We start from the raw sequence: 22,671 nt of genomic DNA, 5'->3' as shown, positions 1-22,671 counted from the left end.
ATTGTTTCAGCATCCAGGGAGCTCAGAGTCCAGTGGTGGGTAAAGAGAAGGCAACAATTACATCTGTGGAGAGCAAACACAAGAGTGCCTAAGCAGTGCAGGCTGGGAATGTCCCTTGGACACTGGGATAGGGGCACTCCATAGGGGATGTTGGAGATGGTTTCTCCAGGGTAGATGACACCAGAGCCAAGTCATGAAGAGTGGGGCGGGTGTTTCCATTCAAATGTGGGGTGAAGGGGTACATGGAGTGTGTTTCAGGTGGCATGAACACACCCTTGAAGACTTGTTCCCTTAAGGAGCAACCACCTTATATACTTTGCCTTCTTTGTACTTGATCACAAGGCTTTCCCAAAAAAGACGCATGAAAGAAGAAATAATATTGGGGCACATTTAAGAAACACTTAACAGAAAAGATGGGCATGAAATGGGGTTTTATGTAAATCAAAGTCTTACATGAATGCTCTTTTGCCTCAGATAAGTGTTGACATGGAATGCAAAAATCACTGTGAAATAGAGAACTTGTTATCTGGGATTAAGTTTATTGTGATAACATGAAGCTTGTAATGATGACAAGGGGTTTATTACCATTTAACCAGAATTATTTATACTGAAGAATTTGGCAAAATTGCACACAGATTATCTAAAGAATTAAAGAGACATCACCATGAAACAAGTAATAGAAAGTATTCGGTTGGATAAAAAGAAAATGGTGGTTTCCTAGATTTTGTAGGAGGTCTGTAAGTGATGCAGTAGGGAAGAGAAAAGCTGGAGAAGCAGGCGGAGGAAAGAGATTTAAATGTTCACCAGGGTTATGATGAAGTTAGCAAAGAAGGAAATATATATATAAATCAGAAGCCTTGAGGACCAGTCAGAGCTTTTTTGATGCTTCACTTGGTGTCTGGTCATCTACCTTTTCTGACATTTCTTTGTGGAGAAAGAAAGGAGTGGATTGATGGAGATGAACAAGACACCACTCACCCTAAAAATTCACGTGTAGATTCAACCCCTCTCACTTTACTGCACTTTCAGAACATTCCTTCCTACCGTGATCAGGTAAGGAAGAAGACTTGGCAGTTGAAAAGAAAACCACAGCACAAAGAATTTAAAGGACCAAATGACAATTAAATGGAAGAGTTAAAATGAAACACCCGGTCTTTGGACTCCTAATAAAGTGTTCTTTGCTACCACACTACACTGCATCTCTTTTTGGGGATTTATTTTTTATTGCTAAAAACCCAGTGATTGTTCCTGCTTTGTGAATCATAGCACACTGTAAGGCTCAGCCTGGCATGGTTAGAATAGAGTGCTCAAGTGAGAGTTAGTCATATCTTGGCTTCATAGCTAACCTATTGTTGAATATTGAAATTGTGACATTCTTTAATCCTTCTGCATCTCATTTTCTCTTTTTCCTTGATCTGTGTTATGTCTTGAAGCTCAGTGTGAATGGAGTCATTTAGATACCTTGTTCTCACTGCAAGAATTTGGTGCTACCATCCTAGGCCAGCCATATGGTTTGCTCCCAAATATGGGTTGCAGCTTCATTGGTTCTGTGGGTCTCAGGAATTCTGTTTAGGCCATTTTCTGTGTAATTCTGTGTTCAACTTCATTAAGGAACTTAAGACTTCCCTGAAAAATTCCCTGGTGGTTTAGTTGCTAAGTTGTATAGGACTCTTTGTGACCCCATGGACTGTGTCCATGTAGGTCCCCATGTAGCCTGTCAGGCTGCTCTGTCCATGGGATTCTTTAGGCAAGAATACTGGAGTGGGTTGCCATTGCCTTCTCCGGGGGATCTTCCCCACCCAGGGATCAAACCTGGGTCTCCTGCATTGTAAGCAGATTCTTTACCATCTGAGCCACCAAGAAAGCCTAAAGAATTCCCTAGTAGATTGTGGAAATATTCAGTATACGTTATGTAAACAGTTCAAGGGTACTGAGCACTTGCTAAGTGCTGGACACTCACAGTCACCCCTGAGGTATAGCAGATGGATAAGCATAGACACAGGATCCTTGCCCAGCTAGTGTGGAGTGGAGTGAGGCTTTACACTCAGGACCTTTTACTCTGCTCTGAATCACTGAGCTGTACTGTTTACATGGAAAATGATTTCTGAAAGGCGTGTCTTGATGATATGCTGTGCTGTGCTTAATTGTTCAGTCATGTCCGTCTCTTTTTGGCTCCATGGACTGTAGCCCGCCAGGCTCCTCTATCCATGGGGATTCTTCAGGCAAGAATACTGGCATGGGTTGCCATGGCCTCCTCCAGGGGATCTTCCAAAGCCAGAGATTGAACCCAGGTCTCCTGCATTGCAGGTGGATTCTTTACTGTCTGAGCCACTAGGGAAGCCCAGGAATACTGGAGTGGGTAGCCTATCCCTTCTCCAGGGGATCTTCCAACCCAGGAATTGAACCGAGGTCTCCTGCATTATAGGCAGATTCCTTACCAGCTGAGCTACCAGGGAAGGCCCTCTGTCTTGGTAGGGCACAGTTAATTCTGGTAGTTGAAGTTCTCCGAAACCAAAGTTGGTTGTTCATTGGAACCCAAGTGGCTGCTTTCACACCAGATGTAGATCTTGCTCAAATAATGGGAACTAAGTAAGAGCTCCCCACAGAAAACGTTCCTTGGAGGCCCACAGATTGTTCACTTTGTTCACACGCAGACCTGGAATTCATTGTGACATGTCTTATTTGAGTTATATGACGTGCAAGGAGTCCTGACAACTATAGAAGTTCGAACATTCATCATTAATTTCAGCTCTTTAATTAAGCATCTGTGACACGTGCAAGCTTTCTTTGAAATCTGGGAATGAAAATAGATCATTAAAAATGAAGCAGAAATGAGGTTTTATTTCTACAGCTATAAATTTTCTTACACAGTAAAATCTAGAAACATACAGTTTGGTGTAATGTCTATCCACTCTATATATATATATATATTTAGCACTAATTTTGACTAAATTAAAGTAATACAGTTTGTCATTTTTTGAGATTCACCCAAGATTCCCAATGGAATTCCCCCTTTTTCCCCATTCATTCATTCAAAAAACACTGACTGTCTTTTGTGCCATACACTGGATTAAGTATACTAAAGCCTCTTAATTGCTCGTATGTTGGTGCACTGACATGTTATCACGAGGAGTAAAATCTTAAGCCCAGTTATTTGAAATCCATTGCTTCTGATCCTACTTGGTGTGGTAGCAGTTTTGAGAGAGACATAAGCCAGACAGTGGTGCATAACTGAGAAGGTAAACCTTGGAGATGGCCAAAGATGATGATGGCATCATGTGTGGTGCTTTTAGACCCAAAGTGGAAGCAGTGGGAACATTTTTGCCATTTTAAATAGAGGATCTAAAATATGACAGATTAGCCTTCAGCCTCAAGGGAAATAGTAATTTAGGCTTCTGGCACTTGATCCTTAGAAAGGAGCTTCATCATAATCAGAAGAAAATGATCTGAAGATCAGATCATCAGAGCTAATGTTTCAACTGTGTTGCAGAGGTGGTCCCCATCAGTCACCTCTGTATCGCGCAGGGTTGGGGGAGTAGGGAATGGCAGAAAGGGGTTGATGGTTGAAGACCTGCTTCCCATCTCAATCCCTCTTTCATGTTTGAAGAAAAGGTAGTGTAGCTGAAGGAAACTTTGAAAAAAAAATATGACTATAGACCAGCACACACATTTTACCAGTGAGCAAATGGAGGCCCAGATATATTCCAGGAAAGGCAAATAGCTATATAAGAAAGTGAATATAATCATGGTTTTCTACACTGCCTGGGGCATCATTGAGCCATTTTACAATCATTTTGCCAGCATGGTGTAAATTCTGACGAGTTATGTACGAATTGTGACATAGCTACTCTGGGTGAACTGAAGATGATGAAGCATGGAGGTTTGTAGGAGAGGAAAGTCTTCTTGTGCCCCTGTAAGAAGTTAATAGATAATACCTAAAGCTGATTAATTAAAACATAAATAGCTTGGTCAACATAGTTTTTAAAAATGCAGAGTTTCAATGGAACAGAATACAGAGCCAAGAAATAAAATCACACACCCTTGGTCAATTAATCTTCAACAAAGGAGGCAAGAATATACAATAGAGAAAAAACTGTCTCTTTGGTAAGTTGTGGGGAAACTGGACAGCTACATGTAAAAGAATGAAATTAAAATACTACCTAACACCATACACAGAAATAAACTCAAAATGGCTTAAAGACTTAAATATAAGACATGACAACATAAAACTAGAAGAGAACATAGACAAAACATTCTCTAACATAAATTATGGCAGTATTTTTTTAGAGCAGCCTCGCAAGGCAATAGAAATAAAAGCAAAGATAAACAAATGGAACCTAACCACATTTCCTTTGCACAGCAAAGGAAACCGTAAAATGAAAAGATGACCTACAGGCTGGGAGGAAATATTTGAAAAAATGGAACCAACAAGGTCTTAATTTCCAAAATACACAAACAGCTCATACAACTCAATAACAAAAAACCAGACAACCCAGTGAAAAAATCGGCAGAAGACCTAAATAGATATTTCTCCAAAGAAGACATACAGATGGCCAATAAGCACATGAAAAGATGCTCAGCATCACTAGTTTTAGAGAAATGCAAATCAAACTACATTGAGGTATCACCTCATTCCAGTCAGAATGGCCATCATTAAAAAGTTAACAAACGCTAAATGCTGCAGAGGGTGAGGAGAAAAGGGAGCCCTCTTACACTTTTGGTGGGAATGTAAATTGGTACAGCCACTGTGGAAAACAGTATGAAGGTTCCTCAGAAAACTAAAAATAGAGTTGTCCTGGGAGTTAGTAGTCCCGTTCTTGGGCGTATATCTGGACAAAATTCTAATTTTAAAAGATACAGGGACGCCTAGGTTCATAGCAACACTACTTATAATAGCCAAGAAATGGAAACCTACATGTCCATTGACAAATGAAAGGATAAAGAAGATATATATATACACACACATGTATATAGTATTACATATCAAATAATATGCACATTAATTAATATATATACTAGAGTACTACTAAGCCATAAAAAAGAATAAAATGATGCCATGTGTAACTACATGGATGAGTCTAGAGATCATATTGAGTGAAGTAAGTCAGACAGGGAAAGAAAAATATCTATGATATCACTTACATGTGGTATCTAAGATATGACACAATTAACTTACCTGTGAAACAGAAACAGCCTCACAGACATAGAGAACAGAATTCCTGTAAGGGATTCTCGGCAGTCTGGTGGTTACGACTCAGCATTTTCACTGCTTAGGGCTCAGGTTTGATCCCTTTTTGGAAAACTAAAGTCCCACAAGCCATGTTGCTCAGCCAAAAAATAAAAATAAAAAGAAACAGAGTTGTGAAAGCAGGTGGGCAGGGGAGGGTTAAATTGGAAGTTTGGGTCTAGTAGATGCAAGCTATTGTATATAGGGTGGATAAACAACAAGGTCCTGTCATATAGCATGGAAAACTATATTTAATATCCTGTAGTAAGCCATAGTAGATAGTAAAGTAAAATTTGTTATAAAATAAAAATTTTAAAATGCAGAGGTGAGAAGAAAATGTATAAAAATATATAGAAAAATGCTAAGTAAAGTTGAAATTGATTTCCTGTTCAGAGTATGTCTGAGGATACAGAGGGGAGTCCAGAACTGCTGTTTTCTGTGAATATATTACTTTTTCAACAAATAAAAATAAAACTTGAAGGAATATATAACATGCATTCGCATCCTGTGTATGCCCCCTACCCTTGGTTAAAAAATAACTCATTTGTCAAGGAGACCCTTCCTTGGGAAATCTAAGGGCGGAGACTTGAGAGATCAAATCTGTGGCTGGCTGTTTCCCAACTAAACCAGTTATGCCTTTGGCTACTCATTTGTATTTCTCCTTAAATTACTGTAGGAACACAAGCTGCCTCTAGAAAGGTGAAAGCATGATGGCGCAAGTTTTTGAAACAGCCTGTACTTAGGAGACAATTAATTCTAAATAAGAATCAGCCCCTAACTACTCTTTTTGATGTTTTTTAAAACAGGGAAATGCACATAAAATCATGGAGAAATGTACATTACCTCTAACAGGAAAGCAGTGTGTCAACCGTATCATTACTGAAAAGGTAAAGTGCCTTTCTCTTTTATTTCCTTTAGTGCCTGCTACCTTTTTAAAAAAATGTATAAGCATTTTAGAACTTTTTGTTACTTTCTAAAAGTGTATTACATTGGTAGTCTTGGGATTAATTTAATCTGTGGGTAGACTGAGTAGGAAGATTCATCAATTTAATGTTTCTGGATGCAGAATTCTTAAGTGAACTTCTCTGGAAATATACATACACACACAAAGTTGAACTCCTCCCCTTGGTAACTTTGACAGTGTGATACAATCAAAGTTATATTGAGCCTTATGACTAATACAATAGATGATCTATACAAAGTTAAGAATATATTTATCATTTCTGTCTTCTTTGATTTCCTGAATCACAAGTACACATTGTTGGATCTCATTTTAGGAAACTCAGTAAAAATTAGGTTTTAACCATTTAGGTACAAATTGCAGTATGGCCCCCACAGTGAACCAGAAAACTCTGTTCTTTGGTTCTTGCATAAAGTGGACTTCAGAACACACCTGTGTTTTAGAGGGCCTCTAGATATTATCTTCTTTGATAGAAAATTGTTACTGGTAAATTGAAACTGAGAGAGCAGCATCACTGCAGGTGCTGTAGTTCCTTTCTGACCCAGATTTGAACCTGTGATGCTAGAATGACATTGTTCTCGTAAGTGAGCCAGGAGGGTGTCATTTCCATTGTTTTGATTTAATATTTTGATGAACCACAGGACAGAATTCTCTAGATCAAGAGTTTGTTTGTTTGTTTTTTCATAATGGTGCTGTTCCTTTTGGCATCAATCTGGTTTAGAACCCTCATTCAGTTGTGGTTCGAGGCACCCTAAAGCAGCCTTTTGAAGCAGAAGGCTTATAATACTTTTCAGAAGCCACATTTTAAGGAGAGTTTTATCCTAAAATGGTGCCTGCCCCTAGGGCAGTTTATATCCATAAAGATGACCCGTAGAGAAGAACAAGCATATAAAAGAGCACAAATTTAACTACCATTTATTCCAAGTCTTATCATTTCTTAAACTCCTCCACAATCATGGACAGGACTTGTTGAAAAGAATCCATTACTTTGAAATCAAAGACAAAACAGCCCTTGCTCCTGTTTTCTTTAATAAAGTAATGCGGTGCAGCTTCTAAGGGCAATCCCAGCCGCATTTTACCCCCGATCTTCCTCTTCTCCCTGACCCCCCTTCATGGGCGCCCTCGCCTTGTTCTTACCAGTTAAGTGCTTTCATGTGGAACAACTCCCCAAATTCTACCCATCTTTTAATATAATTTTCAGCTTCATCATGAAGAGGTTTCAGGTAACTTAGCACTCACAATTTCATCCTCAGAGTGGCCCACCCTTTGGCACTTAACATCTAATATAGGGGCCCCTAGCCCCATGGGTAACCCATCTTAAACCTGGCTGGCGTAGCCGGAGGTGAGCGTTAAGATGAGCAACCAAAGCTTCATCTGCTTCTTCCCATCGCTCCTTGGCTTTCACATTACCACCTGAACCATCCCACCTGCTACCCCCAGTCTGTGGAAAAATTGTCTTCCACTAAACCAGTCCCTGGTGCCAAAAAAGCTTGGGAACTACTGATTACATGCCTGCATTTTCTCATGAGATTGCTTATATGTTATTTAACTTCACTGCCATTTGAAAAAGCTTTCTACGCTTTCTCTCCATCTGCATTATTGTTTTGTACATCCTTTCATTTCATAAGTATTTCTGAGCTCCTTCTCAGAGGCAGGCTATTGCCAACAGTGGGCTCAGAAAGGACAGTCTGCCGCCCAGGAGCACGTTCAGGGGGAGCTGACATCCAGCATCCAGAGGTGCCAGCAGTTAGAGTAATGCATGCAGTAAAGTGCACAGGAGAGATGTGCCAGGTCGGATGCTGAGTTGGGAACACAGAGGAAGGCTGCTTAGCAGCCTCAAGAGAGTCTCAGGAAAGCTTCTAAGTGGTATCAGATATAAGTTTTTCTCTCTTTCTCTCTCTTTTTTTTGGCCACACTGCACAGCTTGTATGATCTTAGTTCCCCAACACCAGGGTTTGAACCCAGGCCCTAGTAGTCTCAGTGGTAAAGAATCCGCCTGCCAACACAGGAGACATGGGTTTGATTCCTGGGTCAGGAAGATCCCCTGGAGAAGAAAGTGGAAACCCACCCCAGTATCTTTCCCTGGGGAATCCCATGGACAGAGAAGCATAGCAGGCTACAGTCCATGAGGTTGCAAATAGTTGGACAGGACTGAGGGTCTCAATGACAACAAAAGAACAACTCTCAGCAGTGAGAGCTGAGTCCTAACCACTGGACCACCAGGGAATTCCCATCAAATATAAGCTCTTAACTGCAAGGCATTTCACAGTCTGAATCTTTTCTCCTCCAGTCTGTTGCTCTCTTTTTGCCTTAACATTCTCCCCACCTCTACCATCCTAAATGCTATGTGGCATCACTTGCACCTTTCCCCCCAACACACACCATGTTCTTCTGGGACTTTGCACATCCTGTCTCTCTCCCTGGCATGCTCTTCCCACCCTACCCATCTGGTTAATTCCTGCTCATCGTTTATGTCTCAGCTATTTATTCTTCTGGCAAACCTTCCCTATCTGTCCCTAAGTCTTGTCATTGCTTCCCTGAGTCTTAGGACTCCACCCTAACTTAGCAGTGTATTGAAATAACCTCTGAGCTCTGCCTGTCTCACTCATTACTATTTATCCAACACTGAGCATAATGCTTGACCTGTACACAGTGAATGCCTGTTGAATAAATACCATACGTTCCTTGATGAGAAAATTAATAGATTGAGTGATGAGTCTTGAAAAATAAATATGAGTTTTTATAAGTGAAAATAAGACCAAAGAGGCCCTTCTAGGCAAAAGGAAGAAAACAGGCAGAGTCACAGAGGTATGAAAACACAGCTTACTCAAGGACTTGCATGTGGGACGGTGTGGAGCGTGGGACAGCATGGAGGGAGGTATAGCCAGGGACTTTGAAGGCTGAAGGTGAAAAGCCAGTGAGGGGCCGAATTATGAAGGAATGTGGATATATTGTTAATAAATTTGGGTTTTATATAGAAGGCAGTTGGGAGCCCTTCATGATTTTTAATGGACTTTGCCCTTGTGGCTCAGCTGATAAAGAATCCACCTGCAATGTGGGAGACCTGGGTTCCATCCCCGGGTTGGGAAGATCCCCTGGAGAAGGGAGAGGCTACCCACTCCAGTATTCTGGCCTGGAGAATTCCATGGACTGTATAGTCCATGGGGTCACAAAGAGTTGGACACAATTGATCAAATTTTTCATTTTCACTTTCATGATTTTTAATAGTTGGGGACACCATTGATTAGATTTGCATTTTGTAAAGAGCCATGTGGTTTTTATAGAGTAGGGGGAGAAGCCATGAGACCTCCCTTCAGGTATCTTGGTCAGAAATATCAAGGTCCTGAACTGTAAGACCCAAAGAGAGATTTCAGAAAGATTTAGGAGATGGACTCAACCTAACTTGGTGATGAATGGGGCATAGTCGCTAAGGCAGAGGTGATTCCTGAGTTTTCTGGCTAGAGTCATGGTTTACCTCTTTTATCTTTAATGAAGCCTGGCTCTTCAGGAAGAGAAAGGGAGGAGCAAGGGGAGGCAGCGAAAAAATAGGTTTTGTTTGAACATACTCAACTTGATACTCCTGAGTAAGGTGACATCCAAAGTATGCAGTCTGAGATTTCTGTTAAACAAGTAGAGATAGGTATCTGGAGCTCAGAGAGGTCACTGTTTGAAAGAATGTGTGAGCTCATTAGCTGACGGGGGTAACTGGAACCTCACCTGTGGGTGGCGTTGTGTAGATAAAGGGGCTAGGTGTGGCACTTTGGGTGCCTCAGGGAATGGAGTAGGTAGGGTATTTCCCCTGTGCTCTATACATACTAGATGCTTACTAAACGCTGCCTTGCTGTTAAGTTTAATGACTGTGACCACGCTGCCAGAGCAGATGTGGGACTGGAGTTCCATTTTCACCTCTTAAGGAAAGTTCCATTAGTTGCCTGCCATTTGAAAGAGGCTTCAGAGATATTACAACTCTGCTTTCTTGGTTTTGTGTTGCTAGAATGATGGGATGATAAATGCCTTCCTCAACAGCACTTGGGCTGTGACTAATTGCTTTATCCATAATGCAGCCTGTTATGATGGTAAAAAAAATTATAAAATTATTCATTTGTAAAACAAAGTAATTGAAATATTATTCTTGGTAGTTGAACAGTTGGTTGTAGCTTTTAGATTTTAGTGTCTGTCTTTTATCAAGTTTTTGTTTACACTTTATATGACTAAGTGGGGAATCTCCCTCAATATTTCAAAAGTAGGTTTCTCATTTTTTTAAAAATTCATAATGCTTAGTTTTCTAATATATGACCTTGAGAGCTAATTAGGGATTGATAAAGATGTTAATAAAAGGTTTTTAAAAGCAGTGTCATTTGCCACAGAGTTTATCTTCTTGATCACCAAAGCCTTATACTCATAATACCACAGTTATACACAGTAAGGCTCTTTTCCTCTTATTTGTTCCATTTTGATAAATTTGTGGTTGTTCATAATACAAGGGAAAGAATATAGTATGAATGATGCTCCAGACACATTTTCTGCAAATAAAAAGTTGCCAATTAAAAAAAAATGTAATTGTCATTTTGAAATTGAATAACCTACTGCCTCATATGGACGTTCCTCACCGATAATTTTTTCCCCCTCAAAACATATTTCAGCTGAAAAAAGTTTCTTTAGGAACAGAAAAATGTGGAAACAAAAAAGTTTGCTGAAATATATCATCTCAAATTTAAATCATCTTTTCCAGTAAAACCAATCAGGTGTCTATGTATTCATCAAACAAAGCAAATATCACTAGTTCCCTTAATGTTTTGCTCCTGAGGAGAAATATCAATTATCTGGAGACAGATAATCATTTGGAGGCTTTAATTTGTGTTCACACACATACACACATGTGGGAGAAAGAATATGTCTCTGTGGTGTCCTTGCTATGTCTCAGGCATGAGGCCAGCTGCTCAGAGTAGCTTTGTTATTATATTTGTCCTGTATAACAATCTTGGGAAGTAGGTTTGTTTGACATACATCTACAGATGTGAGGACAGGTTCAGCGAAGATTACATAGCTATTGTCAGCTGAGCTGGAATTCCAGTTCATCTTGAAAGCCAGGATTCCTTCTGCTACATATTGTTGTGTCTTCTTTTTTATTATTTTAAAAATTTCTATTTTATATTGGAGTACACAGTGCTGTGTCTTTTTAATAGCCTCCAGGAGTGTGTTTAAAAATGTCAATTTAGGGATGGACTTCCAAGCTAGATGAAAATAAAGATTCTAAGGCTGCAAATAATAGTTGAATTTAAGGTAATTCCAGAGGAGAGGAGAGGTCTGGGAAACATAAAATTTAAGTCTGAGGAAGACTGATCTTGAAAACTGGAAGAGGGAACAGTTCCTGTGCATGGGAGGACAACTTACTGTAGAGTCCATGAGTGAATGTTTAGGGAAGCAGTTTCGCTTCTTGCAGTTAGAGCTTCCTATTGGTAGGTAATCTGCCTTATGGCAGAAAGTGAAGAGGAACTAAAAAGCCTCTTGATGAAAGTGAAAGTGGAGAGTGAAAAAGTTGGCCTAAAGCTCAACATTAAGAAAACGAAGATCATGGCATCCGGTCCCATCACTTCATGCCAAATAGATGGAGAAACAGTGGAAATAGTGTCAGACTTTATTTTGGGGGGCTCCAAAATCACTGCAGATGGTGATTGCAGCCATGAAATTAAAAGATGCTTACTCCTTGGAAGAAAAGTTATGACCAACCTAGATAGCATATTCAAAAGCAGAGACATTACTTTGCCAACTAAGGTCCGTCTAGTCAAGGCTATGGTTTTTCCACTAGTCATGTATGGATGTGAGAGTTGGACTGTGAAGAAAGTTGAACGCCGAAGAATTGATGCTTCTGAAGTGTGGTGTTGGAGAAGACTCTTGAGAGTCCCTTGGACTGCAAGGAGATCCAACCAGTCCGTTCTGAAGGAGATCAACCCTGGGATTTCTTTGGTAGGAATGATGCTAAAGCTGAAACTCCAGTACTTTGGCCACCTCATGCGAAGAGTTGACTCATTAGAAAAGACTCTGATGCTGGGAGGGATTGGGGGCAGGAGGAGAAGGGGACGACAGAGTATGAGATGGCTGGATGGCATCACTGACTCGATGGACGTGAGTCTGAGTGAACTCTGGGAGTTGGTGACAGACAGGGAGGCCTGGCATGCTGCAATTCACGGGGTCACAAAGAGTCGGACACGACTGAGCGACTGAACTGAATTGAACTGCCTTAGAAAGTGAGCCTTCTGGCTGTGGACTGCGGGCCGCCCGGGGTCGGTGAAGGATCTCAAGATGGCTGGACGGAAACTTGCTCTGAAAACCATTGACTGGGTAGCTTTTGGGGAGATCATCCCTCGAAACCAGAAGGTCTTGGCTAACTCCTTGAAGTCCTGGAATGAGACCCTAACCTCCAGGTTGGCTACTCTGCCTGAGAAGCCACCTGCCATCCACTGGGCTTACTACAAGGCCAACGTGACAAAGGCTGGTTTGGTGGATGACTTTGAGAAGAAGTTTAATGCCTTGAAGGTTCCTATACCAGAGGATTAATATACTGCCCAGGTGGATGCTGAAGAAAAAGAAGATGTGAAAAGTTGTGCTGAGTTTTTGACTCAATCAAAGACCAGGATTCAGGAATATGAGAAAGAGCTGGAGAAGATGAAGAACATAATTCCATTTGATCAGATGACCATTGAGGACTTGAATGAAGTCTTCCCAGAAACCAAATTAGACAAGAAGAAGTACCCCTACTGGCCTCACAGGCCAATTGAGAGCTTATAAGCGTGAGTCCAGGAGACAGCTCTGGCCCTGGAATTACAAACTCTGGACATTAAAAAATAATTACATGGTAAAAAAAAAAAAAGAAAGTGAGCCTTCTACCACTGGAAGTTTCTAAACAAAGCCCCAGAGACCATCTCAGAAGGATGCTTTGAGGAATTCTTGTGTGGAAGATTTTATTGCGTGACTTTGTGGGTCCCTTCTACTCAATTTGTTGTATTACCAAGAGTGACCACATGTGTTCTGTATCAGACACAGCTGGTTGAATCTACCTGCTTGGGTCAAGCTATACCAATTGGCACGACCATCACCTAGTATAACCAATCAGAATGTTGAAATGCAATGTTTAGGGTGGGGTGAGCCTTCTCATGCTTGTCGTAAACGTAAGCATCTTCATTTGATTTCCATACTAGAGGGAGAGTCTCTATGCTTTCAGATTGGTGTGTTTTCACAGGACTTAAGGGAAAGCTTTAATATTTACCTGGGGGAGGGGGTTGTCTTTCAGGGTAAACTGTCCCTTTACAATTAACTCCTAGCTACTTCAGACCACCTGCTTTTGTTTCCGGTAATTTACTGAGAAGCATCAGTCAATTTTCCCCCATCATCCCTATACTTTCACCTTCTAAATCTCTCCTCCCTCCTTGCTTTTCTTCCTCCTTTTTTTTCAGATCATTGTTAATTGCCAAATTAAATTTTGACCAAAAATATTAGATCTAACAAAAGGAAAGTAGTTAAAAAAAAAAACTGGTTATAATAGTGGCAAATGCCATCAATAGTCAGCATTCATTTATTTTCTGGCATCAACAGCACTCCCCAACTAATTGCCAATTAAGGAATTGGCATTTATTCTCACCAAAATATAGTAGTTACAGTTGACATGTTTTCATTGCTGATTTTCAGTCTTTTACCCTGGGTCTTTTCTGTCCTTAAAAAACTTGTGAGGTTATTTCTGTTTTGTGCTATAAAATAATTACAGTGATATGAATAGTCATTGTCATTTTCTCGATTTTGACAGGCTGTGTTTGATGTGGACAACAAGAAGGGTCTGACTCTCATTGAACTCTGGGAAGGCCTGACAGTGGATGACATAAAAAAGAGCACTGGGTGTGATTTCACAGTAAGTGTTTCTATGAACAAATCCAGCCACTTGTCCTGTACCCCGAGCTTGATTAATGGGTATTTATGGGACAAGAACCATTAATTTGTGATCATTTTTGGAGTTGACCTTTGCAGGAACAGAAGTGGAAGGATGGGTGCCTCCAGTGAGAGCAGGTGGGAGCAGGAACAGGCTCTGACTCAGGGGACGGGGTTGGCTCAGGGATCAGAAGCAGGAGGGGGAGGAACCACCAGGAGCTGCTGCAAACAGCAGGTTGAGCTTGAGCTCTAAGCTATTTGCTGTAACATTCCTTGCAGTCCTCTGTTCCTGGGTTATGTATTGGGCACAGCCAAACTTAATTAACTAAAAAATGTAAGCTACACACAGACAAATGATTCTTCCTTATTTTGAAATGTATGTGTGGAATTTGATTTTCTCTCTGATTAACTTCTTTGCCTGATCATTCCATCTATGGGCGATCTTAGAATGTTGAGCTTTTGACACCACTGGATTGATAATCACAAAATAGATGATTCCTGTATTTGAAGAAAAACTGTGTGCTTTAAAACTCTGACTTACAAAGCATATTAGAACATTGGGAGTATCCGCTAAGAAATCTTCAAATCCTTTTTTAAAACAGAGAATAAAGTCCACGGGGTCACTCAGTTGTGTCCAGTTCTTTGCGATCCCATGGACTGTAGCCTGCCAGGCTCTTATGTCCATGGAATTCTTCAGGCAAGAATACTGAAGTCGGTAGCCATTCCCTTCTCCAGGAGATCTTCTCAACCCAGGGATCAAACCTGTGAACCTGTGCCTCCTGCATTGGCCGGTGGATTCTTTACTACTGAGACCAGCTCGGGCCTGATAATATAAATAATGGCCTTTTAATATAAGAGCTTATTTGTGAATCACCAGTCACCAAACTGATGGGATTGATTGGGCAGAGAGTTCAGTCCCTTTGGAGTTAATTGAAAGTAAAGGTGAAATGTGGCTGAAAAATGAAGAAATAGACTTTGCTTCTCATGTACCTTTTTAAGAACAGCTCTACATGTTAAAATGAAATATATTTATAATGAGAAGAAATATTGCAGCTACCCATCCTGGAGAAAGTAATTTAGCGAACTGTTAGTCACTCAGTCAAGTCTGACTCTTTGCAACCCTGTGGACTGTAGCCCATCAGGCTTCTTTGTCCACTGAATTTTCTAGGCAAGAATACTGAAGTGGGTTGCCTTTTCTTTCTCTAGGGGTCTTCCTGACCCAATGAGGATCAACCTGACCCACATTGCAGCCAGATTCTCTACCATCTGAGCAACCAAGGAACTTACTTGATAAATCATGCATGTATTTCATACATTTCTTCCTGAGGTACTACATGATTGGCTGGTACCTATTAGTGCTTAACCAACATCTGTAAACACAATTGTTCTGCATAATTCATGATCCACATATAACTGTTTCTGGTACTGTGTGAAGGTCTTTGTCTATTAACCTTCTTTGAATTTCCTTTCAGAAAAAAGAAGTCTTCCAACAATTCCTTACATGAAAAGCGCATCTTTAATTAACTTTTCAGTGACCTCAGTGGGTAACAAATGGGATTTGTTTATAGTTTAACTATTTAGAATTCCTTACTCCAGTGATGAAAGCAAACAGTTCTTCTTCCTTAATTAGCTATTCTTTATATTTTTTCCCTCTGTGGATAAGTTAACCCCTTCTTCAGTAGATGACATTTTTGAGACATTCTATAGAATGTTCAAATCTCTGCTACAGAAGAGAATTATAAAAGAAGATCCTCATTGTTATCAGTTTTTTTTTTCTTTTTAAGTCATGTAGGTAAATCAAGAATGAAAAAGATGGATTTTTACTGTTTTTGCTTTGTTTTTTAAGTGCTAGTTTCCATGTCTTGATACATTGAAAAATATCTCTGTGGCACCTCTCTAATCGCAGTAGCAACCCTCCTCTTTTGGCATTGACGTATAATTTTGTTTCCTCTAAATGAGGCTGTTGAAATGAAGTGTTAATTTTTATGTCAACATTGCTCTGAAAATGAAAAGGTCTAGTAGTATCAGCTAAGCCATCCCAACTGGATTTTGAGGATCTAATGATCAATGGCATCTCTTTAGACCCTGACAGATGAAACCACATGTATCAAATTCTCTGAAAGACTAGAGACCGAAGTGTTCTTATTCATAATAAGTTCTGTTTAATAGCTGGGTTATCAACAAGCTACATTTAATAATAAAGTACATTGGGATAGCATCTCTTTATTTGATAATTCAAAAGATACCTCATGATTATTACTGCATAGATAGCATTTTACTCTATGTGACTGCTTACTTAGAGCTTACTCAAGATCTCTGTTTGACAAAGGCCACTCAGCCTTCACTGTATACTGAGAAGTGAACATTTTAGAAAGGAATAGTTAGCCCAAAGAAAGCTAAAGACCTCGGTCAAAGTAAATATGAAAATGTGTTGGTAAAAATCCCATGTATCTAAGAATATGGGTAAGGGACTGGGCAAAGGATATAGAATGTAGATGTGAGTTGATGGAGAAAATCCTGAGAATTTCAAAGAAAAAAACAAATATGACAACGCCAGATAATAGGACATGACAAAATTGAGGTTTCAGGGTATTAAAAATAATGGTTATGAAATATCTGAGCATTAAAAAAAAAGAGTGACTAAGACTTTCCTGTATGTTACAGTGCAATTAGCAAAAACAAAAAATGTGAAGGGAAATGTGTCCTTTAGGTATCACTTGAAATAGCTTCTTAAAAAATTCACAGTAACCATAATGTGAGTAGAAAGGAATTTTCTTTTCAATTAGTAGGAAAGTCTCTGTCATGTTACATCTGAAACTCCAGAGAAAGCAGTAGACGTTTTGTAAAAGAAATCCAAATATTGACTATATTTCAGGAAACTTCCTCACACTTCTAAAATAAGATTCTGGTCAGGAGTAGTTGATAGCAAAAGAAGCCAACCCATAATGGACAGAGGTCTTGTTCCATATGATCGCTCTCCTTCAAAATGCAATTGTTATGAAGAAAGGGACTTTCCTCTGTATTTCTTGGAGATTGAGTTCCAAATCTATTGAGAGAGATAAATGAGTTGGACAAGCAGAGGTTAAAACATCATGTTATAAAGCCTAGAATGAAGAATATGGCTTAGATGTACAGCCATATAAGCTTTCCCAATTACAAACCCCTGAAGTGAGAGGAACCTCCACTCCCAGTTATAGGCAGCCTTGAAAACTGAGGCCTTCCACGCAGGGGAGAGTCTTTTCTACTGAACTTCTTTCCATGTGGCTGAAAGCAAAACAGCACATGCTCCCTACAGAAGGCTGAGGAAGAAGGGTCAGACTGTGTTCCACATACCCCCAGTTCCTCTGCCCAAATCATTCTTAGGGGACACACTTGAGGCCAGAGTATTACACTGATAAGTGTCCTTTCCCATGAGCAGTGGGGAATAAATGCTTGACACCAGCACTGTTGGTTGGTAAAGCCATACACACATTTTCACGCCCTACAAATGCTTGACTGTGATGCAGTGCAAAAATGCTTTTCTATTTTTTTTTTTTAATAATTTTAGCTCCAAACATTTTTATGACTAAGGAGTTCTCTGGTTTACTTTTTTTCTAGGGCACTCACGTTTTGAAAAAAATCTCTCAAATAAATAGTCAGTAATAATTCATTTTCAAAGAGCCAAAGTGATATTGCACAGTTCTCATATTAAAGCTGTGACAAGCTAATGAACACGTTAAATTTCTTAATTTCTGGCTACACTTACATCACTCAGTGTGTTACTGCCACTTCATGGGCCAAATAGAAAGAAAAAGGAAATGAGTTCCCTTGTGGCCTAGTGGTTAGGATTATGCTGCAGCCCAAGTTCAATCCCTGGTCAGGGGGAACTGAGATCATGCAAGCTGTGTGGTACAGCCCCCCCCCCCAAAAAAAGGAAGGTGGCATCCTACCGCTTGAATTCCATTATATTTCAAAGTATCTTTTTAAATAAATAGTTGGTTCAGTTGGATATTCATTTCTTTTTTATTCTGATTCATGAATTACATAAGATAGGTTTTTCTTTACCACACGTATCTGTGGGCCTTTTTGAACTAGAATATTTCTGTTTTATTTTTTAAGTTTTCTGTTTTTTTAATTTAAAAACTTAAAAATAAATTGAATCCATAGTTGAACATCATGTAGTAGAATAAACTTTCAGAGGTTATTAGTTGTCCATGGTTATTTATTAAATACCCAGTGTATCTCCCATATTAAGCTATGAAATATGAATAAAACAGGACAAACTAGTATAGTTCCTACTCCCAAGAGCCTTGGTCTTTTCTGTAGGTAGGAATACACCTAAACCACCAGTGGCAACAAATCAAATAAGAATCCTGCTTATTGATATGTTTGTAGGGGAATCTGAAAGAAGCCAGCTACAGGCATTCTTTGCCAAGTTGAATAAATTTTTATTCTCAATGTCTATTATGAACTGGTATTATACCAGAATTAAACAGTATATTCTTTGGATTTCAGTGGACTAGGAAGACAACTTGTTAGCTTATCCTCTGCTCATAAATCATACAGTCCTATGCTTAGCCTGTAGATCACTTTGGCAGGATAATCTGCTTCAGCTTACATGGGTTCACCATGTTGATGAGACTGTGAGAAAACAAATGAAAAATGGTGGGTTAGTAGCTATTTCTCTTTTCAAAAATAGACAGGCCAAGTCAGTGTACCTAAAGGTTCATCTTCTTTTCTGTTAAAAGTCAAGTTTCATGCTGAGGCTATAAAGGTTACTAAGAGCTCAAAATAGGGCCAGCATGACAAGGATAAGGATCAGATGTTTAGTTTGAAAAAGTCAAGGTGTCCAGCTTCCTTTTAAAAGCAGTGCTATAAAGCACCTATTAGAAAATGACCTGTTTCCAAAGAAGAGTTTTATTTCATTAAATTATTTCTACTGATGCTCTGTTGTTTAAAAAAAGAAAATCGATTGTTTATGAGACACACTCTCTAAATACTCAGAGCCCATATATCTTCATTCTTTTCGGTAGAATTGAAGATCTGTGACTTTTGTATATTAACATCTTTTATTTTGTCTGTTATTATATATCTGTTCTTGGAGCTGGCAAGTCTGAGTGAGCTCTCATTTATCCTAAGATATGTACCAAGCCATTCTAATCTTTTTTATTCTGGTCATAGCATTTTTAGGTAGAAAAATGGAAGAGGGGACATTAACTTTTGACATTGTGAAGACTTAATAAGAAAACAATATACAAATGAATAGCAATATTTAACCTCATCATAGCCAAATAATTGTCTTCTATTTTTACTACAGACTTAACCTCTATTAGGAGACCTTTCTTCTAGTTCTTTGAGGCTTATCTAATCCACTCATTCATTCATTCATTTATTTAACAAAATTTTAAGTGTTTATCCTGGAAGACAAATTAGATCCCCTTCAATCGTCACATCCATGAAGGGCTCAGAAACCACCTAAATTTTAGTATTCCTTACTGTGCTTTCCATGGAGACTGTTAACTAAGACTTAATGGATATTTTGCCAGTTTAAATTTACCTGCTATTCCACCTTGAAAGATCCATCAAAATGAAGCCAAACTACTTACCACCAGGGTTTCCCTGATAGCTCAGATGGTAAAGAATCTGCCTACAATGCGGGAGACCCAAGTTTGATCCCTGGGTTGAGAAGATCCCTGGAGAAAGGCATGTCATCTCACCCTGGTTTTCTTGCCTGGAGAATTCCATGGACAGAGGAGACTGGTGGGCTCTAGTCCATGGGGTCGCAAAGAGTTGGACATGACTGAGCAACTAACACACACACACTTACATTTAGATTTCCTCCTCCACCAGCTTTAGCATTAAGTATAGATCTGCCCTCATATTTCTCTACTTCAAGACTCCTTGGAATTCATTTGCTATTTGGTACATTGAACATAATCATAGTTAATGTTTAATATTTTTAATGCTATTACTTCCTTTTTATAATAACCTGGTATCTTTTTACTGCCTTTTTATCATTTCCACTCTGATTATGAAATTTCCAATAAAAATGTGTTATCCAAAGACTACATTATCTCTTAACAAAATTGTGAATTGACTGGACCTATTTTAAGGATTCTGAAACTTGTGGCTTGCTCCATGGCTCTGTTCTGAGTGAAGTTTCATCACTCTCAGAGCTCAGGGGTTCATTCAGGAGAGTTTGGTCATCTGGACCCTTGTTCATCTCCTGCTCATCCTCCACCTCCTCCTGCTTGTGAGTCTTAAATATCTTTAAGAGCTATAATGCAAGAAGGTTGAGAACTACCAGATACACAAAATGTAAATGGATAAAAGTGTTCTTTTTCTCAGTGGCTCAGATGGGAAAGGTGAGGTCTATGGCAAGACTACTTGTTGCCTACATCATTCAGTTTTGGGAATTCAAAGCAGAGATGTTTTATACCATGAGGTTTTTTTTCATAAGTCCATAATTTTTTTTCTCTTTCTTTTACCAGGTTTCACCAAAACTCATACCAATGCGGCAGATCTCAACTTGAAATGTGTAGTAAACCATTGTTCTAGGCCTTGTGCTCTTCATTTTAACCACATAGGACATCAGTAATCATAATTGTATATCTTACAGTTTTTGTATAGTTTTCTTCTAGCATCTTACTGCTTTTATAGCCATATAGATTTTGTTCTCTCCAGCATGCTATGGCATTTTAATGAATAACCAAAAGGAAAAATATATATGTTTAGCTTATTTGTTTTATAAGTGCTGAGAAGGTCATATTTACAGTTGGTACTCACATTGGATTTATCTTCATCTTCTGTGGTAGATACATTAAATTGTGCACAATCTGTACCAAGATGGGCCCTTAGGGAGAGTTTTGTTGGTATACTTTCCCTCCTAACTAAATCATGACATGTAGTAAAAAAGGAAGGAGGAGAAGAGCTCCACTCAGAGTATACCCAGGGCAGCATTGTTCTAGTTCTAAAAGATAACATTTGTGTGGATTGAATTAGAAATGTTGTCTTAAAGATTAGGTTTTTCCTTTAGCCTTCTCTGTCTTTTCTTCTGGAGCCTCTGACTTTGTGATACACCTTAGTGCATCCCTTCTCCCTCCCCTCTTTTGGTAACTAAAATAAATGCCCAAGAAGGCAAACAGGAACATCTCTGTGAGAGAAGTAACCTGGTCTGTGGGAGAGACTGAAGGATATAGAGTCTATTGGTGCTGACATCCAACCAAGAAGTTGCCTTTATAAACAAACCAAAAAACTACCTGTGCTTTGCCAAAGATGACAGTTTTGTTGTTTTTTTTAAGGAAGACGGCTATAAACCTAACTGATTAGTCAGTTTTCTCATTTTCAAACAGTGCAGTATTCCTGTGTATCCAGAAGGATCCTTAGTAGTCTTTCTCTATGGTATTGTGGGCTTCTTGTATAATACCTCCTCTTAAGGTAAGAGGAGCTGTGGGGTAATTTATCATGAACCTGCAGTAACAATGACAGGAGAGGTTTAGTGGGTTTTTTTTTTTTTTTTTAAAGAATTCTTTCTTTACAGGGTCTCTTTTTTCTTTTGGGGAAAGTTTCTAAATATTGAAAGCCTTTTTCTACAGAACAGTGTTCTTTCTTCTGCCCAGGCTTCTTCCTTGAGCAAAATACTTTTTATTCAGCCTTATCAAACTAGGGAAAATAACGATGAGAAAATCAAGGATTTGAAGTACAGTGAACTTCATCCTTAGAAAATAAACATTGTAGATTAGATTTTGTAAGGACCTTCTCCTCCGAGGTATCCTCAGTTATCAAACAGTTTCCCAGGCGGTCTACCAAGCGTCCTGGGTATCAAATTGGAAAAAAGTCCAGGCACCTGAAGACAGGCCAGATTGCTGTCCTCTGGACAGAGGTAGGCATGTTACAGTGCAATATATCATTCCTCTCATACCAGATATAGGCATTTCTGCAAGTTTTTAGCTAATGGCTGTCATTAAATTCACTTTCTCTTCAGATACAGCTACCATTCTATCATTTTAGAGGAGGGAGAGGAGAAGCACACTCCATATATAAAATGGTCTTTCTGGCTGGCTGCGTGTTTGAAAGCTTCCTCTCCCAATACTGGTAAAATGGACTTTCTAGAGAATTTTCATGGTCTGGAGAATAATTGACATCCGTGTTAGAGTTATGGTTTGGAAAATGTATGATATTGATGGTTGCTGTATTTGTAAACTTACTTCTGTGATTCTAAGAAAGCTCCTCATGTTGAGTGGCAAATTCTAAGTAGATGACTTTATATTCTTGATTAAAGAGTGTCATAGGTGTTAGGAAATGCATTAAGAACTACAATAAATATTCCAAATGGATGTCGATTAGTGTGGTTGTCCTTTTTCTCATTTGGGAATTGTTTCAATGTGGGAATGATACAACAGAGATTGGTGTGATAGCCAATAATAAAGTTAGCACACTTTACCACTTCTAATCAAGTGAATGTTTTTTCTTTTGCTCTTGTCAAAGAAAAGATGTTATCCTTCATGAAAGAACAAGTGAAATGTTTACCTACATGAATTCTGACTTTGCTTCTTGTCAGAGTCATCATTTATTTGTCTATAAA

At 39.2% G+C, this 22,671-nt stretch overlaps 1 protein-coding gene and 1 pseudogene across 1 annotated transcript in view; both read left to right on the top strand.

Moving 5' to 3' along the window:
- The window catches only part of OXCT1 (3-oxoacid CoA-transferase 1), a 159,965-nt gene extending 137,538 nt beyond the window's left edge, over positions 1-22,427 (top strand). Inside the window, exons 15-17 of the mRNA XM_040262424.1 lie at positions 6,034-6,114; positions 13,990-14,091; positions 20,579-22,427. Coding sequence (XP_040118358.1) covers positions 6,034-6,114; positions 13,990-14,091; positions 20,579-20,620 — 225 coding nt within the window. The 3' untranslated portion in view covers positions 20,621-22,427. The remainder of the gene's footprint in view (positions 1-6,033; positions 6,115-13,989; positions 14,092-20,578) is intronic.
- Positions 12,454-13,063, top strand: LOC120879425 (annotated as a pseudogene).
- Positions 22,428-22,671: the final 244 nt, after the last annotated feature.

The sequence above is a fragment of the Oryx dammah genome, unplaced genomic scaffold, assembly GCF_014754425.2.
Source record: "Oryx dammah isolate SB20612 unplaced genomic scaffold, SCBI_Odam_1.1 HiC_scaffold_20, whole genome shotgun sequence".
Lineage (NCBI taxonomy): Eukaryota > Metazoa > Chordata > Mammalia > Artiodactyla > Bovidae > Oryx > Oryx dammah.
Note: the sequence above shows the minus strand (reverse complement) of the source record. Positions and strands in the feature narration are given on the sequence as shown.